This window comes from Aphelocoma coerulescens, chromosome 4 (assembly GCF_041296385.1).
Source record: "Aphelocoma coerulescens isolate FSJ_1873_10779 chromosome 4, UR_Acoe_1.0, whole genome shotgun sequence".
In the NCBI taxonomy this organism is placed as follows: Eukaryota; Metazoa; Chordata; class Aves; order Passeriformes; family Corvidae; genus Aphelocoma; species Aphelocoma coerulescens.
This window is the reverse complement of record NC_091017.1, coordinates 19,055,429-19,070,439: the sequence shown is the minus strand read 5'-3', so window position 1 is coordinate 19,070,439 and position 15,011 is coordinate 19,055,429. Positions and strand designations below refer to the sequence as shown.

At 49.6% G+C, this 15,011-nt stretch overlaps 3 protein-coding genes across 20 annotated transcripts in view; 1 reads left to right on the top strand and 2 right to left on the bottom strand.

Moving 5' to 3' along the window:
* The window catches only part of SEC31A (SEC31 homolog A, COPII coat complex component), a 39,550-nt gene extending 37,096 nt beyond the window's left edge, over window positions 1-2,454 (bottom strand). For 12 of the 14 annotated variants that reach the window (XM_069012957.1, XM_069012958.1, XM_069012963.1 and 9 more), the window contains exons 1-4: window positions 2,327-2,454; window positions 2,048-2,099; window positions 1,203-1,285; window positions 539-662 (exon numbers count right to left, since the gene is read on the bottom strand). In XM_069012957.1, the coding sequence (XP_068869058.1) occupies window positions 539-662; window positions 1,203-1,285; window positions 2,048-2,094 (254 nt within the window). In that variant the 5' untranslated portion in view covers window positions 2,095-2,099; window positions 2,327-2,454. Of the gene's footprint in view, window positions 1-538; window positions 663-1,202; window positions 1,286-1,836; window positions 2,003-2,047; window positions 2,100-2,326 lie in introns of those variants that run through there. The other 2 variants (XM_069012959.1, XM_069012960.1) reach the window with 2 other exon arrangements.
* Window positions 2,455-2,780: 326 nt separating this feature from the next.
* On the top strand, window positions 2,781-9,134 carry THAP9 (THAP domain containing 9). Of its 2 annotated transcripts, none has more exons than XM_069012950.1 (5): window positions 2,781-2,867; window positions 2,937-3,132; window positions 3,213-3,501; window positions 3,765-3,915; window positions 4,834-9,134. In XM_069012950.1, exons 1-5 carry the CDS (start codon window positions 2,788-2,790, stop codon window positions 6,761-6,763), a joined length of 2,646 nt encoding a protein of 881 aa, XP_068869051.1. In that variant the 5' UTR covers window positions 2,781-2,787; the 3' UTR covers window positions 6,764-9,134. The 2 variants fall into 2 exon arrangements, with proteins under 2 accessions (XP_068869051.1, XP_068869052.1); XM_069012951.1 differs by having other exon boundaries at window positions 2,789-2,867; window positions 2,959-3,132.
* The window catches only part of LIN54 (lin-54 DREAM MuvB core complex component), a 40,053-nt gene continuing 33,859 nt past the window's right edge, over window positions 8,818-15,011 (bottom strand). For all 4 annotated transcript variants that reach the window (XM_069012955.1, XM_069012952.1, XM_069012953.1 and 1 more), the window contains 4 exons: window positions 12,792-12,894; window positions 12,462-12,599; window positions 11,534-11,736; window positions 8,818-11,203 (listed from right to left, as the gene is read on the bottom strand). In XM_069012955.1, the coding sequence (XP_068869056.1) occupies window positions 11,002-11,203; window positions 11,534-11,736; window positions 12,462-12,599; window positions 12,792-12,894 (646 nt within the window). In that variant the 3' untranslated portion in view covers window positions 8,818-11,001. The remainder of the gene's footprint in view (window positions 11,204-11,533; window positions 11,737-12,461; window positions 12,600-12,791; window positions 12,895-15,011) is intronic.

Sequence of the window (15,011 nt, the reverse complement as noted above, 5' to 3'; positions counted from 1 at the left end):
CTCTGCCAGAGAGCTGCTGCAAGTGCTGCTGAGATGGAAACTGGATGCTCTGATGCTAACAATATTTGTCTGGATAAAGTACATGGTAAGGAACTAACAGCTAAGTGGAGCTGTGCAGCCAGAAATTTGGCTTCCCAGCTGTGGAAACACACACAACATTGACCCAAGTTAGTCATGTTACAGGAGTTCCCCTGAAATACCTATTTACAAACAGGATGGCACAATATGAAAAGTTCCTACCACATTTTTGCTATTTCACATTTTCTTCTGCTCTCTTGTGAATCCCAGAAGCTTCCTGAGATAAAGGGTCCACACACATACTCAAAAACTTCTGTTTATGTCAAAGCATGAGCTGCTTGCTTGGAGTCCAAGCTCACTGCCCCACAATATCAATTGCACTCGCTTGCCTCCACCTTTCAGTGCTGAACTTCTGCTTCTCTCCTCAACAAGCGCAGGCAAACCCCATGAAGTGACATTTCCACACACACCACATGTAACAGTTCCACACACCTTACTTTTCCCTTACAATGCTGCCTACCTGTGTGAGGAGGAGAATGTGGCACAGCTCTTCATATCCAGTGAAGGGTCTGCTAAATCCAGCTCAAATATTTCTAGAGAAGCACTTGTACTGAAGGTTGCATCCAACTGCTGAGCTGATGTACCTGTGAGGAAGCACATCTGGCAGTGAGAAAGACACAATACCCTCAGCAGTAACTGCAAATGCAGCACAAGAAGGGGAAGGAAAACATCATCCTTCCAAAAAAGATCCTGAGGTGGGGTCAGGCTTCTGTTTCTATTACTTAGAAGTAGTTCCACACAACTCTCCTCCCCATGGTTCCCCCTTTGGGTGTTTTTTCTAATGAATATGAGCAGGAAAAGCTTTGGGCAAGTACCTCTCCCTGATGATGCACAGAACACCATCAAAGTTACAAAGGGAGCCACAAGTGACCAGTGCTTACGACTGGTGTCACCTTTCCCTGGCAGAAAGACGAGGATGCCTGCTGCCACTTGCAGAATGCAAAGCACGTTTTTGTCAGCACAATGAGAGAACCCCACTCAAAGCACAACATATACCCCACTCCAGCCCTCAGGACACAACTACAACTCAGGACACACTCCTACAACTTCCAATAATGGCCCCTTCATGGCAGCCACCACACACAGCCCGAGGTCTGCTAGCACATGCTTCCCAAAAAACTCACCTGTGGCCAGGTAAATGGGGTGCTGCTGGGCAGGGCTCCATGCCTGCATGGCAGTACGGTCTATTTCCTTCAGCTTCATTTTGCTGAAAAGTAAGACCAAGAAAGGTGATGCTTGAATGGCGCATGGTGAGACTGCACTGCCACAGATTCAGGAGCTGCATTAGGACTTGGCAGCAGCAGCCGGAGGGACCGTTTTCCTAAAGACATCCCACAGACACCTAAGCCATCGTCTCCAGAGCACACCCGGGGGGAGGGGAGGAATAACTCTCCACTGGCAGGGTAACACTGACACGTAGAGGAAACTGACGAGTGCTGAACATAACACAGGAAAACGTGGGCAAAGCTTCAACAGCTGTGAAAAACCCTCTTCTCACAGCATCGAGGCATCGAGCACCCTACAGCAGCTTTCTGCCTTAACCCACGAAATAAACTCAGCCCCGGGAAGACCCTCCCCAGACCCCTGCCGCCGAACACCCTCTGCGGCTCATTTCTGGGTTCTATTTCAGCACCCTAGGGCTCCCCCCGCCTCGGGAACGCCCCGCGCGGCCGGCGGGACCGCCACCCTCGCCCCGTTTCCGACAGGAACCGGAGGAAAACAGCTGTAAACCAGATGATTTCCCCGTCCCTGCCTCACCTCGGCGTCCCCGGCGCTCACCCGTGCCCGAACCGCTCCAACGTGGCAGCCCCGGCACCGCCTCCCGGCCGCCACCGTCTTCCGGGCGCGCCCCGCGGCTTCCGGGCGGCGGCAGCGGAGCCGCGCCTTCCCGGCACGGGGAGCGGCGGGAAGCGACGGGGGCGGCGGGGGGGGTGATGGTGGGAGTGTGTGTATAGGGATGTGCGGCCACCTCCTTCTGCGGGTGTCCTCCGTGTCCCTCGAGGCGGGAGCAGCCATCGGCCCTGGGGAAGAGGGAGACTGGTTAGGGGCGCCGGGATCGGGGTGAGCCGGGGGGCAGCGCGGGGGCCGCGGTGCCGCCTGTCCTCAGCTCCAGGGCAGTAATCATGGCGTGCTCATGATGTGAACAGCAGTGAGGCTCATCACGGGACAGGGGCCACCCCAGGGCGGGGGAACAGCCCGAGGGAGCTCAGCCGGCTTCCACAGCCGGAGGCGGCAGCTCCGGACCCACCTCCTCACGGCAGCCGGGGCACAGCTCCGCTGCCGCCTCCCGCCGCCGGGCTCCGCGGCCGCTGGGCGGGCAAACGCCGTGCGCGGGGCGGGTGCTGCCCGGGCCGCATGGCGCGGCGCAGCAGGAGCACAGCGGGAGAGGCAGCGGGCGCTCCCGGCGCCGCTATAAATAGGGGCTGGAGGCGCAGCTCCCATTGGCGCTGAGGATCGCCGCTCGCCACTGGCTGCGCCCGCCGCCGCCGCCGCTCCCGGTTGGCTCGGTTCGCTCCCCGCTCCCGCCGCCGGCACCGCCGTGACGCCGCCGCGCCGCCGCGCCCAATGGGGCCGCGGTCCGACGGGCCCGCCGGCCAATGGCGAGGCGGCGGCCGAGCGCGCGGGCGGTGGCGGCGGCCAATGGGCGGGCCCGTCGGGGCGCGCGCGCAGGGCGGCAGGCGCGGCGGCGGCGGCGCGCGCGGGGCCGCCATGACGCGGAGCTGTTCCGCGCTGGGCTGCACCGCGCGCGACACCGGGCGGAGCCGCGAGCGCGGCATCTCCTTCCACCAGTGAGTGCGGCCGCCCCGCGCTGCCCGCCGCCCTCCAGCCCTCCGTTCCCTCATCTCCTTCTGCCGCAGGTTCCCGGCCGACGCCGCGCAGCGCCGCCAGTGGATCCGCGCCGTGAACCGCGTGGACCCGCGGAGCCGCCGGGCGTGGCGGCCCGGCCCCGGCGCCATCCTCTGCTCCCGACACTTCGCCGAAGGGGACTTCGAGCGCTACGGGCTGCGGCGGAAGCTGCGGCGGGGGGCCGTGCCCTCCCGCTTCCCCCCCTCGGTGCGGGCGGGTACCGGGCGCGCTCCCCTCTCCCCCCCGGGCGGTTCCGCCGGGTGCCGTGACCTCCCCTCTCCCGCCAGGAGCCGCCGGGCGCCGGCCGGAGGAGGAGCGGGACCCCCGGCCGAGCGCTGAAGCAGCCGCTGCCCAGCCCCCCCGCCGGGGACCACAACTACAGCCTGCAGGGACAGCGGGCGGCCGAGCCGCGGCCGCCGCCGGACGCCCTGCGGCAGCAGCAGCAGCAGCCCCCGGCCGCCGGGAGATGCGGCCCCGCGCACCGGCGCAGAACCGTGCCGAGCATCCTCAGGGAGCTGGCGGAGAAGCGTCAGCTTTCTGAGGAAGTCGTGAGTTTGCTGCAGGCGCAGTTTTCAGGTACTGCTGGGGACGCTTGCTGAGGCAGAGTGCACTCCCTCGCCCCGGTTTCATGTCTTTGCTTAACCCGTGCCAAGGAAGAGGTGAGGCACAGTGGTGTCATTTCTGAGCCCTACACTTCACACCAGAAACACGCTGGATGGAGTTGTTCCAGAGGTCACGCTGTTGCCTTGTATTCTGCAGTGTATTTGTGTTATGTATCCCTCTGTTATCAGCCATTTATTTGTTTCACTGAAGTTGACCTTTTGTGATTTCTTAAGCAGATTTGCCTCGAGAGTTGCACAGCTGGAGGCAGATGGCAGACTACTCACCAGAAATGAGGCAATTTGCTTGTCTACTCCACCTCTACCATATTAAGGCCTATGATTACCTACGGAAGATTCTTCCCCTTCCTCATCCCTACAGCCTGACAAAGCAAGTTTTCATTCATTCATTCATTCATTCATTCATTCATTCATTCATTCATTCATTCATTCATAATGTATTTCCAGGTACTTGTATAGAAATAGGTGTAACAGATCTGTCCTGAAGATATTAAGCAGTAGTAATTTTCCCTGCTTTGTTTTTAGTAGCAGGAGCAGAGTAGAGAGGAAATGCCAAGAAACGTGGATACCCCTCATCTCAGAGAGCTGGAATGTGTTCCTGCATGTGGGTCACAGCCTAAGAGTAACACACCTGCACAATGTTCCAGGCTGCTTATCAGAATTTATTTCCTGAACCTACCTGAACAAGGCTGAAGAAACTCTCCCCCTGCAGGTTTAGGGTCTCAAGACTCCTTTAGGGCAATTAGAGGGATCCCAGGGGATACACACAATCCGTGCCAGCCTGTGGGGGTTTAGCACAGCTTCCTGCTAGGAATCTGCTGAAAGGGGTGCTGGGAGTAGTGGATGGAGCTTGTTGGAAAGAGTACCATACCCCATGGACTGCTGGGGGTTTCACATCTTCCAAACTGGATTACAATGTCCGATGTGGAGAAAGCCAGTAGAGAAGGAGAGCAGACTGGTGTTGCTGGCCCTCTGCATAGCCTAATTTGCAGTTCTATGTCTGGTTTAACTTTTTTTTTCCCTTTTGTCATGTGATTTTATACTTTGAAAAGGCAGGAAGCTGCTTTATTACTTCCCTGCTTGGCCAGTACTTTCCTTGGCTACCCATCACTAGGGTGGGAGAAAAGAAACTCGTACTATGCATGAAGGAAAGCAGGGCTGCCTTCTTTGCCCTGCACGTCTCAGTCTGCTCTGCAGCTCTGGGCATGGCTGACTGGTAAAAAGTGCTGTCTGATGCTTCAGCTTTCCCAGAATCACATGTCCTAATTACATCCTCCCTTTTTTCCAGCTGGCTGTCTAATAATGAGGCTGCTGCAGGCTTCAGCAGTGACATTTTTCTCCGGCTTCAGGAAAAGGTGGAGAGAGGGGATCAGGCCTACCGCTACTGTGCTGTGCTGGTACAGGACATGTCCCTGCAGAAGCAGCAGGAGTGGGACCCACAGACCAAGCAGCTGACAGGCTTTGTTGACTTGGGAGCAGGCATCCTCGATGGTGACGAAGCTCCACTGGCATCAGAAGCAATAATCCTCATGGCAGTCGGCATCTCAAGCCCTTGGACAGCTCCCCTTGGCTATTTCTTTGTGAGCAGCACTTCTGGCCACTTCCTTGCTCAGCTCCTTCGTCAGGCCATCAGTAAGCTGAACAATGTTGGGATCGTGGTCCTGGCTGTGACATCAGGTGCCTCTGCTTGTGGTGCTGAGACTGCCAGAGCTTTGGGGATCAGGATAGATCCAAAAAGGATTCAGTGCACTTTCCAGCATCCACCCGGTTCTGCTCACAGCATTGCATACTTCTTTGACGTTTGTCATGCCCTCCTGCTGATAAGAAATGCTCTGCAATGCTTCCAGAAGGTGGAGTGGCTCGGTGACACCGTGTGGTGGCAGCAGGTGGTGGAGCTGGCAGCTTTGCAGGAGCAGAGGGTGTTGGAGCCCTGCAGTCCTGAGTCAGGCAGGGCTGGAAGTAAAGGGAGTTACCACCTGAAGGTCAACCCTGCTACCCTGCTGTTCAGCGAGGGTGTTGCTGAGGCACTGGAGCACTTCCAGAAGCTGGGCCTGGCCTCATTTCAGAACTGCAGTGGGACTGTCAAGTTTGTGCGTCTGCTGAGCTCTCTGTGCAATGTATTTTATGGCAGAGGGCCCTATGGAAAGGAGCCTTTGCTAGCTGGAAATTACACCAAAATAAGCACCCTCTTCGATGAGGCCAAGAGCTTCTTTGTCAACTTAACAGACTCTGTGGGGAGATACATCATTAAGAGCAAACGCAAATTAGGATTTCTGAGCTTCTTGCTAAATGCTGAAAGCCTCAAGTGGCTTTTCTCCAACTATACGTGTCCAGAAGACACTCCTTCCCAGCACCTCCACACACAGGCCTTCAGCCTGGACCCTCTGGAGCAGTTTCTCAGGGCCCTCCAGCAAGCCTGTGGCAGCAGTGGCAGCCCCACCTGCGCTGTGTTCCAGGCTGCTTACCACAAACTGCTGGCCAGCTGCAGCCTGGCACCGGGCTCACCGCACAGTGCTGGCAGTGCGAGCCCCTGGGACAGATCCCTGTCTCGGAGGAGAGATCTGACCCTGGGCACCATTCGTGCTCAGTATCATCCAGCTCCTGCCAGGACTCTGGCCCCAGAGTGCCCCTACAGTGCAGGCCTGCTTTTGCCCAGCTCTGCCCTGAGCAACGCGCTGACGGATCTGTCGCTGTACACACGGAGCCTCGCCTGCACTGCTGGCTGGGTGGCTGAGCAGCTGGCCTTGGACTTGCAATGTGAGGCTTGTCTTGCCTCTCTCTTTGAGGTAGATGAGAGCAGGCTAAGGTACAGGTCAGTGCTCTACATCAAAAAGTTAGGTGGTGTGAGTCTGCCCTCGCCCAGTGTGCACCACATAACAAGCATTTCAGAACGAGTCTTAAACCGGTATGGCAAAGTAGGAGGTGCCAACAAAAATACCAAGCTGTGGCATTTGGCTCTAGAACAGAAAGTCCTCCAGGAGCTTCTGGGTGAAAGCCCCCTCTTTCCCACCCTCACAAACCATTTATTTGAGGGGGACCTGAGCATCAACAACCACTACACAGTCTTGGTAAAGGAAATCACACAGTGTTACTTAAACATAAGAACAAACGCTACCCCACACCTGAATTTGAAATACCCTTGTGGAAGGCACAGATTGAAGAGACTGAAGAGAAAGCATTTGTCTCCATCACCACTGGGTAGCTGTCAGTCAAGCTAAACCCACACAGGGTCTAGCTGAGTACTCTGCTGTTCCAAAGATGGCTGTTCCCTGCTGAGGCTCAGTGCTGGACAGATCTAGGCAACACGTGAGCAAACAAGGCTGGCAAAACTAGTGTTGATAAGCAGTGATGTTTTGGGCCATTCCAAACCCCCTAAGCAGAGTTTAACTGAGCAAAGCAAGGAGGTTTATCTGGTCCTGTGTTCCTTCCAGCAATCCTGCAACGCAGCCACATATATCATGAAACTTGCATGGCAGATCAGGATGAGCAACGGTTGCTCAAAGTGCCTGGGGCAGTGGTAGGAGACTCTGCAATGGCCCCAGAAGTGCTGGGTGGCTTTAGTGCTGTGAGTGCTCTTGCCAGGAGAAAACTGATGCATATTTGATGGGGTTGTGGGGGAATCGTGCACTGGCACTTCGATTTCACCAAAGCAGATGTGCTTTATAAAAGCTGGAGGCAAGAAAGCTTGCAGAGCTTCTACTTAAATAGGAAAATAAAGATGTGAAAAGAAAGTGGCACTCCAGTTGTACACAAGCTCTAATCTCCTTTCCAGTATGTCTCATCAAACAGCTAAAGAAGCTACAAGAAATCTAGATCCTTTGGATCAGTCCTGAGCCTGTGCCCAGACTGTTGTGTCCAGTGGCACCCAGGAGCACCAATACCCTCCTCCCTGGGCAGGAATCCCACAGTGTGCTGCAGCAGGGTGAGCATTTCAGGTCCCATTTCATGGCCCCATCCTCCCACGGCTGGCCTGTGTCCTGCAGGGCAGGGTACAAGCCAGTCTCATTTTGGTGTTTCCACTGATCACTTGAACTATTGCTTTGATGCCACCAAGCAGGACAGGCTTCTTCAGGTAGTTCATTTCCATGGCAAGGAAGCTGTGTCCAGTGCTTTGCCTGGAACAACAAAGTTTGGCATAACTGCTGCTAAGGGGTTTCCCTTTGCCATGCAGAACAGCAGTTGCATCCATAGAGATGGAAGGCAACTAATTCCCATCAAACCTGCTGTTCAGTCATTTTCAAGATCCATGATGGAGCTGAGATGAAAAATGGTGATCTGCCACATCCTAAGGCAGTAATAATATTAAAGGTACCATTCTGCCTACCAGTGACTTGACAAAACTGTCCCTGGTTGGTTTGGGTTCTTCCTCCTTCCCTTAGCTCTACTCACTCATGGTGGGAGCAGACCTGCTGCCCTCAATCCCTCAAGCTGTGCTGTGAGAGCAGCAGCACCACAGAACTTCATATAAACACTGCTGGGAGGAACAAACCAGAACCTCTAGGCTTTTTTTTCCCCAATCCAAATATCTATGCAAAAAGCCATATTATGGAGCCATTCCACCTTACAAGAGACTTTGCAGGAAACTATTCCCTCCCCTCTATATGGGATTTTTGGGACAACTAGCAAAATGCTGCTGCTGAAATCCCAGTGACAGATTGGTTGCAGTCATGTAATGTTGGAACACTTGCATTGCCTCCACCTCCAGCCCTGAGATGAACAGTTATGAATTGTGCCATGGATTGCTGTGCATGACAGCACACCAGTAACCAAGGGATATTTATCTCTGGTTAGGTTTGGTCTCACTGAAAATCCAATTCAGTACTTGCATCAGAAGTGGACCTACTGTTAACAATTTATTTTGATATTTCAAGTGACAAACCTTCTGTGTATATTTGTCAGTGCTGCAGCAAAGGAGTGCAAAAAAAATCATATTTACAGAATAGTATAAATGTTTATTTTTTGTGATTTATCTGACTGTTTTATTTGTACAATATAGAAAAGTGTATTCTTTGAATAGGTCTTGTAAATATAAATTTAATTTTTCTACTTTTGGATGTAAACAGAACTATAAAATGAACCCTTGCCCCATTCCCAATTATTTTTTATGTAACTGGATGAACTTGACTGTTAATCTTGTCCAGCAGTTTGATGCAAATGGCTAAGGAAGTACAAAAACCAATTCATACGCTCTACACCAGGGAGAGGGGAGAGAGGAATCCAAGCTTAATATTTGAGAAAGCTTGTTCAAAACAAAATAGAAGAACTAAGAGCATTTGATTGCACCTTCAAAGTCTTTACAAGCAAAATATTCTCCAGCAATGCCATCATACATAATTACAACTGTAATCTAAATTTCACAAGTGCTTTTGCACACTGTATATAAATACACATCACAAAAGGTGCAATTTAGAGTAAGACACTGAATATATACAAAATTAACATGGATTGAAGTCTAAACAAAAGGCATATTGCAATCTGTTTGAAAAATAATGTAAGTAGGTATTACTTTATTCACTTACACTAATTTACATTTATACAAATCTTACTGGACAGACTATATTAGGTCACTAGAAGGGAACGGAATATCCGCGCTATCTACAGGTAAAGTTACTGCACTGATTTTTTAGTAAATCCAAGTCCTAATTATGAAAAAACATGGCATTTACTTACACAAGAGATGGATTCCCTTTTCAGAGATTTGCACAAACATTGCTATTTATGCTCAGGGAGATGTCCTTAGCAGACAGAGCCCTTCAGGCAGTGACTGGCAGGTCAAACCTGGTCTGTGAGCGCACCACTGCTGCTGGCTGCCTCCCAGGCATTTCAAGGAGGCAGCAGAGAAGAGTGAAGGGCCTTCTGGCAGTGCACAGGGCTGGGAGGTGAAGCATCCTCCCACCCTACTGCCTTCACACACACAGGCACATATCTCTGCTGCTGGTGTGCCTAGCCCCTACCTCTCCCCAGCCTGGCCCAGCTAGAAAACCTGGAGAAAGAGCTCTGCTGCATTTCTCTGTATTTACATTTTTATAGAAGGAATACAAAATCCCTTTTGGAAAAAAAACGTAGCTAGTTCAGGCTGCAGTGAGGTAATAAAAATGCCTGTGATTAAACATGGTTAATGGATCTTTATGATAGGTAAGTAACCTACCAGGTTAATTCTGCAAATGTGCTCCACTATCAAAAATGTGATCTGAGATTGCCTGTAACAAATACTGAAAAAAATCCCCTGCCTTAGTCTGTACCCAGCTATAGTTGATTGCCCCCTGTTTAGTGTAAAAGGATCTGTGTCTGTTTTTGTAGCAATCCTGATTCTGTGCTAGTACTTTCTCTGATCACAGCTCTCACAACTATTCTAAACAACACTAAAAGAGCCCTTATGCCAAGTAAATTGCCAACATGGAGAGAAGCAGCATGCTGAATACCCACAGCCAGGCTGAACATGATCCCTACCTGCGTTTGCAAGTCGATTCAGATGCAGATTGTCATCTCCCATGACTTCAGCTTCTCAGGCCTAAACACTCTTCCAGGGTTACAGCTTGATCCTAGAAAACACAACGGACTGCACAGGCCTACTTCCAGTGAGGGATTTGGCTGCTGCAGACCTCTGAAAAAACAATCTTCACCTAGAAACAGTATCCATCTGCTACACACTTAGGTAACACTACGCTGGGCAGACAGTCTGGCATTGTGTGGCTGCTCTTCCTCACTTCTGAGGACAGGCCACTGTCTTAGCCTTCAAGTTCCAGCTTAAGAAACACCTGAGCACTCCACTCCATTCCTATCAAAAATTCCCCATAATGCCATTCACCTCTATACTCCTTGGGCCCTGCTCCAGAAACATTCTCCATGACTTGCTCAGTGCTAAATCTGCAAGCAACCCCTCTGTATTATTGCCTATGTATCTCACAGTGCTCCATGCACTAAAGGAACATGCTGTGTCAGGTCCTAAATACAAGTACTACCTTCCATTTAGATGCTTATTTCTACATATTTCCTTTCAGAATTATCTTGGATACACTGGTACCTCCATATTACAGGCCTGTCAGCAAAAGCATGACCTGGCTGTTGACATCACCTGTGTTTTCCTGTATGCACAGTGATGCAAATCCATACACTGTAAATAATATATATTATAATAATTTATATATGCCCTTCAGACAATTATTCTGGGGGAAAGGGGAGAACACACCTAATTTTTAAGAAACCCAGGGTAAAAGCTGTACATTGGGAAGAAGAACTGACCTTTAGGCATTGTCTTAAGTAGAAGAGGATTTAGCTAAGATTTAAAAGGCTCTACATCTTGTTATAAAAGAATTTCTTGTTTCAATCTTACATGGGTCAATTTACAACAAGCACCAAATTAACAAATATTATTAAATCCTTTATGCTAAACCAAAGTGTCCCTGTGCCTTAAGTGTTCTGTTCAGTCCGCTTCATTGTGGCTCATGTGCATGAGTCAGCAGTTCATGGCACAAGGGTCACCTTTGGACTTCCCTGCAGAGCTGATAACCCTCATCAGACAGCGTCCAAACTCCTCCAGGATCATGCGCTCTGCCGCAGCTTTGGACTTGCCCATCTTCTCCGCTTGCTCTGCCTGTGCCAGGAGGCATTCACAGGTTGCATCGGCCACCTCCTTGGTGACAAACGTAAAGGGCAGCCTGAACCAAAGAAACATCCACTTAGTCACTGCAAAAACACACGGGGCACCTAACTCTGGAGCTGGCAACTTTTTAGTCTGAGGACTGACGAGATTCCGTATGTCCCATTGCTTCCAAGAGCCTTTAGATAGTGAGTAAGCCTCAGTTAACAGCCAAATGAACTGGTGGGTCAGTGTCCCACTGTTACAGGAACAAAGTGTTCCATTCACCTGACTGCTCCCACCTCTACAGCTTACACAGACAAGGCTCAGAGATGACAGGGACATACCTGTCACACACATCAAAAACCCGCACTAGAAACAACCCAAAGAGGGCACAGCATTAACTTACTTCCCACCACCACTGCTGAGTGCCGGTGTTGGCCTTGTCAGCAAGTCTGAGATCTGGGAAGATAACTTGGTCTTTGCAGCAGTCTGCTGCTGGACCCTGACTTCTGCAGCGTCTGCTAAATGCATTAATGTCTTTCGCTCCGGGCTTTCTTCAAAATTTTTACAGCCAATGCATTTGCATATGGAAGAACACATGATTTTTGCCTGGAAGAAACAAACAAAACATAAGAAACATGTTGCAAGTTTGACTCCCCTTATGAGAAGCCACAACAAAAAAGGAGATTTTGTTTTTATCTCTTACCAATTAACTACCAGAACAAACTTCCAAGTAGTAGTTTTCTCTCTAAATTCTTACCTCTGAGGTGAGGCATCTTCCCAGAATATATACTTGAATCAAATCTTAGAATCATAGAGCACAGAATGTAAATCGGTGGTTTCCCACTCATCCCTTTCTTCATCAACCTCCAGTTTCCAGTGGAATTTAGACAGCTGAGCTTTGAGAAAGGCCAGTCTACACTGTCTCTACATCTACAGACTAATCAGTTAGCACATGAAGTAACAACTTTTGCTTTTGAATTCCACAAATACATTCTATCCCAGAGCATCTGTGGGATGCTACTTCAACTCCTCCTAGAGAGTTGGTGCAGTAGATTTCTTTAGGAAATGGTGCCATTCAGAAAAAGAACAAATTCAAGCCTAAGTCCAAAGTTGCTAAATTGTTTAAAATTAAAAATGCAGAACAGCAGTGATCAGTTTTTCCATGTACATGGCTTTCTATGCGCAAACTGCTGGGAGAAGACGTAACATTGTAGGAATGGAAAAGAACAGAAAGCATTAAAGCAATTCAAGGAAGAGACAAAGTAAATGAGAGAAGTCACTGCACTAAAGGGAAAAAGCTACTGTCTTTCAAATGAGATCATGCTTCGTACCTCATAACACTCGCAGTAGTTTTTGAGACATCCCGAGCGTTTACAGTTACACCCTTTGCTGTGCCTCCGATCCGATTCTCCTTCCTTTCCTTTCCCTATTTTGGGCTTGAAGGCTTCAGGGTTTCTGTCGAGGCAAGCCTGTCAATGCAGACCCAAAGGGTCAGTCACTTCATGCAGGGAGCAGAATTTAGAGGTGCAATGAAAGAACTAAAGCCTTGCATATGTGGGAGGAGATCAGGGCATTATACACCCACTCTGCCCCGCTCTGGAGCTTCAGAAGAAGGAAGCTAAATGGCTTTGGTCCCAGGGGCAGGGGAAGAGGCCCCTCACCTTTATTGCTTTTTGCCTATCGTTTTCATGGTCCAGGTTGTTGTAACAATTTGTACAGTTGCAGTTATTGCAGAATTCACCGTTTGCAAAACAGTCACAATACCTGAAACAGAAGATGCAGAAGGCATTTGTAAACTTTACCATGACACTGGTGTGTGACAGCAGTAGCAGAAGTTCCTACTCTGGCACCAGTACGGGTAAGGGTCACCCTATGCTCAACTCCACACGTACAAGCAGTACCAGCCTCACTGCAGAGCCAAAATCCTCTAGAGTGCAGGTCCAGCTGCTGTCTTTAGACAGGTGGAGCTCAAGGGGGTCCACCTGAGCTCATCACATAGCATAGATCCCCTGTGCAAGAGAAGCTGATGACACTTCTTCCTAGGGTGACTCCTGGGTCACCCACATATTGTGGGCCATCCTGCTGCAGCCACCTCACAGCCAGTTCCTGACCCAGTCAGTCCAAATCAGCCCTCAGGAGATCTCATACAGCCAAAACAAAAGGAAAGCGACTGGAGTGCCAGTTAACAGGCAAACTAACTCATCAATGAGCTTGTTTTGGTTAGTTTTGCCCATAAGCTGGGATGGAAGAACAGAAAAGGAATAACAATTGGTACATCTCAGAGGCTTTGAGGCACAGGTAACCAAGGGAAGGATCTGAATGAGGATAAAGCTGACTTTTTAAAGGGACAAATATATGAACAAAAAGCAGCAAAACATGGACAGGGAAAGCCAATCACATTGCCAGGCCCCTTATGTACCTCTGGTGCCTCCCATCAAAAACATCTCACCAATCCCACAGATCTGATACATCGAAGTAGCACATTCATCCCCAGCTCAAACATGGCTTTAGGCCACAACAAACTCTGACATGTTTCAATGCTTCCAGCTCCACCTCCAGCTATGGCTAAAAACTGCTGATCCTCTTCACTTGCTTTTCAAATCCTGCTGGGAGTGTATGGTCATTTTTTGGAGCCTAAACCCATTGCTAAACTGGCTTTCTGTGTGGCTTGCCCAGCCTTAGCACCACACAAACTAGATTAGGGTTGCCCTGGAGTCCACTACAACCCTTCATCAGACTGAACTGGAGATTTTTAGCATCTTGAATGGTTCCCAGTCTTGGTCTTGAATGTTTTAGGGACATACTAAATCAAAAGCTTTTATAACCTGTAATAGTTCTCCTTTTTTTTTAAAATTCAGCGGTGGAATAGTGCTGGTTTCCAAAACAAACAGTGCCAGCATCAATCCAGAATATAAATGAACAAATAACTTACCTGAGTTGACTTTTTTGTAGAATGGGCTATGTGCCTACCTTCAATGTGCATTTGGGAAAAAACAAGTTTCCCTCCAGACAGAAAAAAAGTTTTACTAGCGAGAAAGCATCTGTGCCAGAGTGAAAGAACCATTTGCTCTGCACCAATGCCCCGCTACTTGAAGATACAATGACAGTGATTTACAAGAAAAGTCTGTTTCCAAACAGCATTCTGTAGGTGCAAAGTATTACCAGTGAGGCCATTATTCTCCAGGAATTTCTAGTGCACATTCAAACACCAAAAGCTAAAACCCTACACATCTAACATACATTGGGCACTGTGAGGTCAGTCATGTATGTAAAATATCTGAAAAGCAGCTGCACATCTTCCTGCCATGCAACATACAAGTTTGGGACTAGGAAGCACAGGGCACACCTCCCCATATAGAGGTGGGGTGCACTACACAAAAAGACACCCAAGCTTAAAAGTTTAAACACACTTCTTAACTTGGGTTCTGATGTCATTGCATTACTCCCCCTTGAAGTACCACACCCGATTTCCTCTTCATTGTCCAGGATTCAGGGAACCACAGATTAATTTCAGTATCTCCTCCCATTCCTGTCCCAAAAATATCAGTAAATTGACTTTGCCTCAAGATGAAGAACTCTCCTCATCTTAAAATACTTTTGTGTCAAATTCTTACAGATACATGGACTGGAACAGCAAAATACCTCATGGATAAGCAAAACTTATCAGTGAAGAATCACTTGTCTATTTAGTCCTTTAATAAAATATACACAGCCCATTTTTTCTGAAGTATTTGAGCCAGCATGGTATTACTGAAGCACTTCACCGAAGTATAGGAAATGCCCATGAATGATACCATGAGATGCCATTTCACTCAGAGTACCAAAAAGGCAGCCAGAGCTGCTGAGTGGAATTGGCTCCACCATGCAAAAAGGTGCATGGT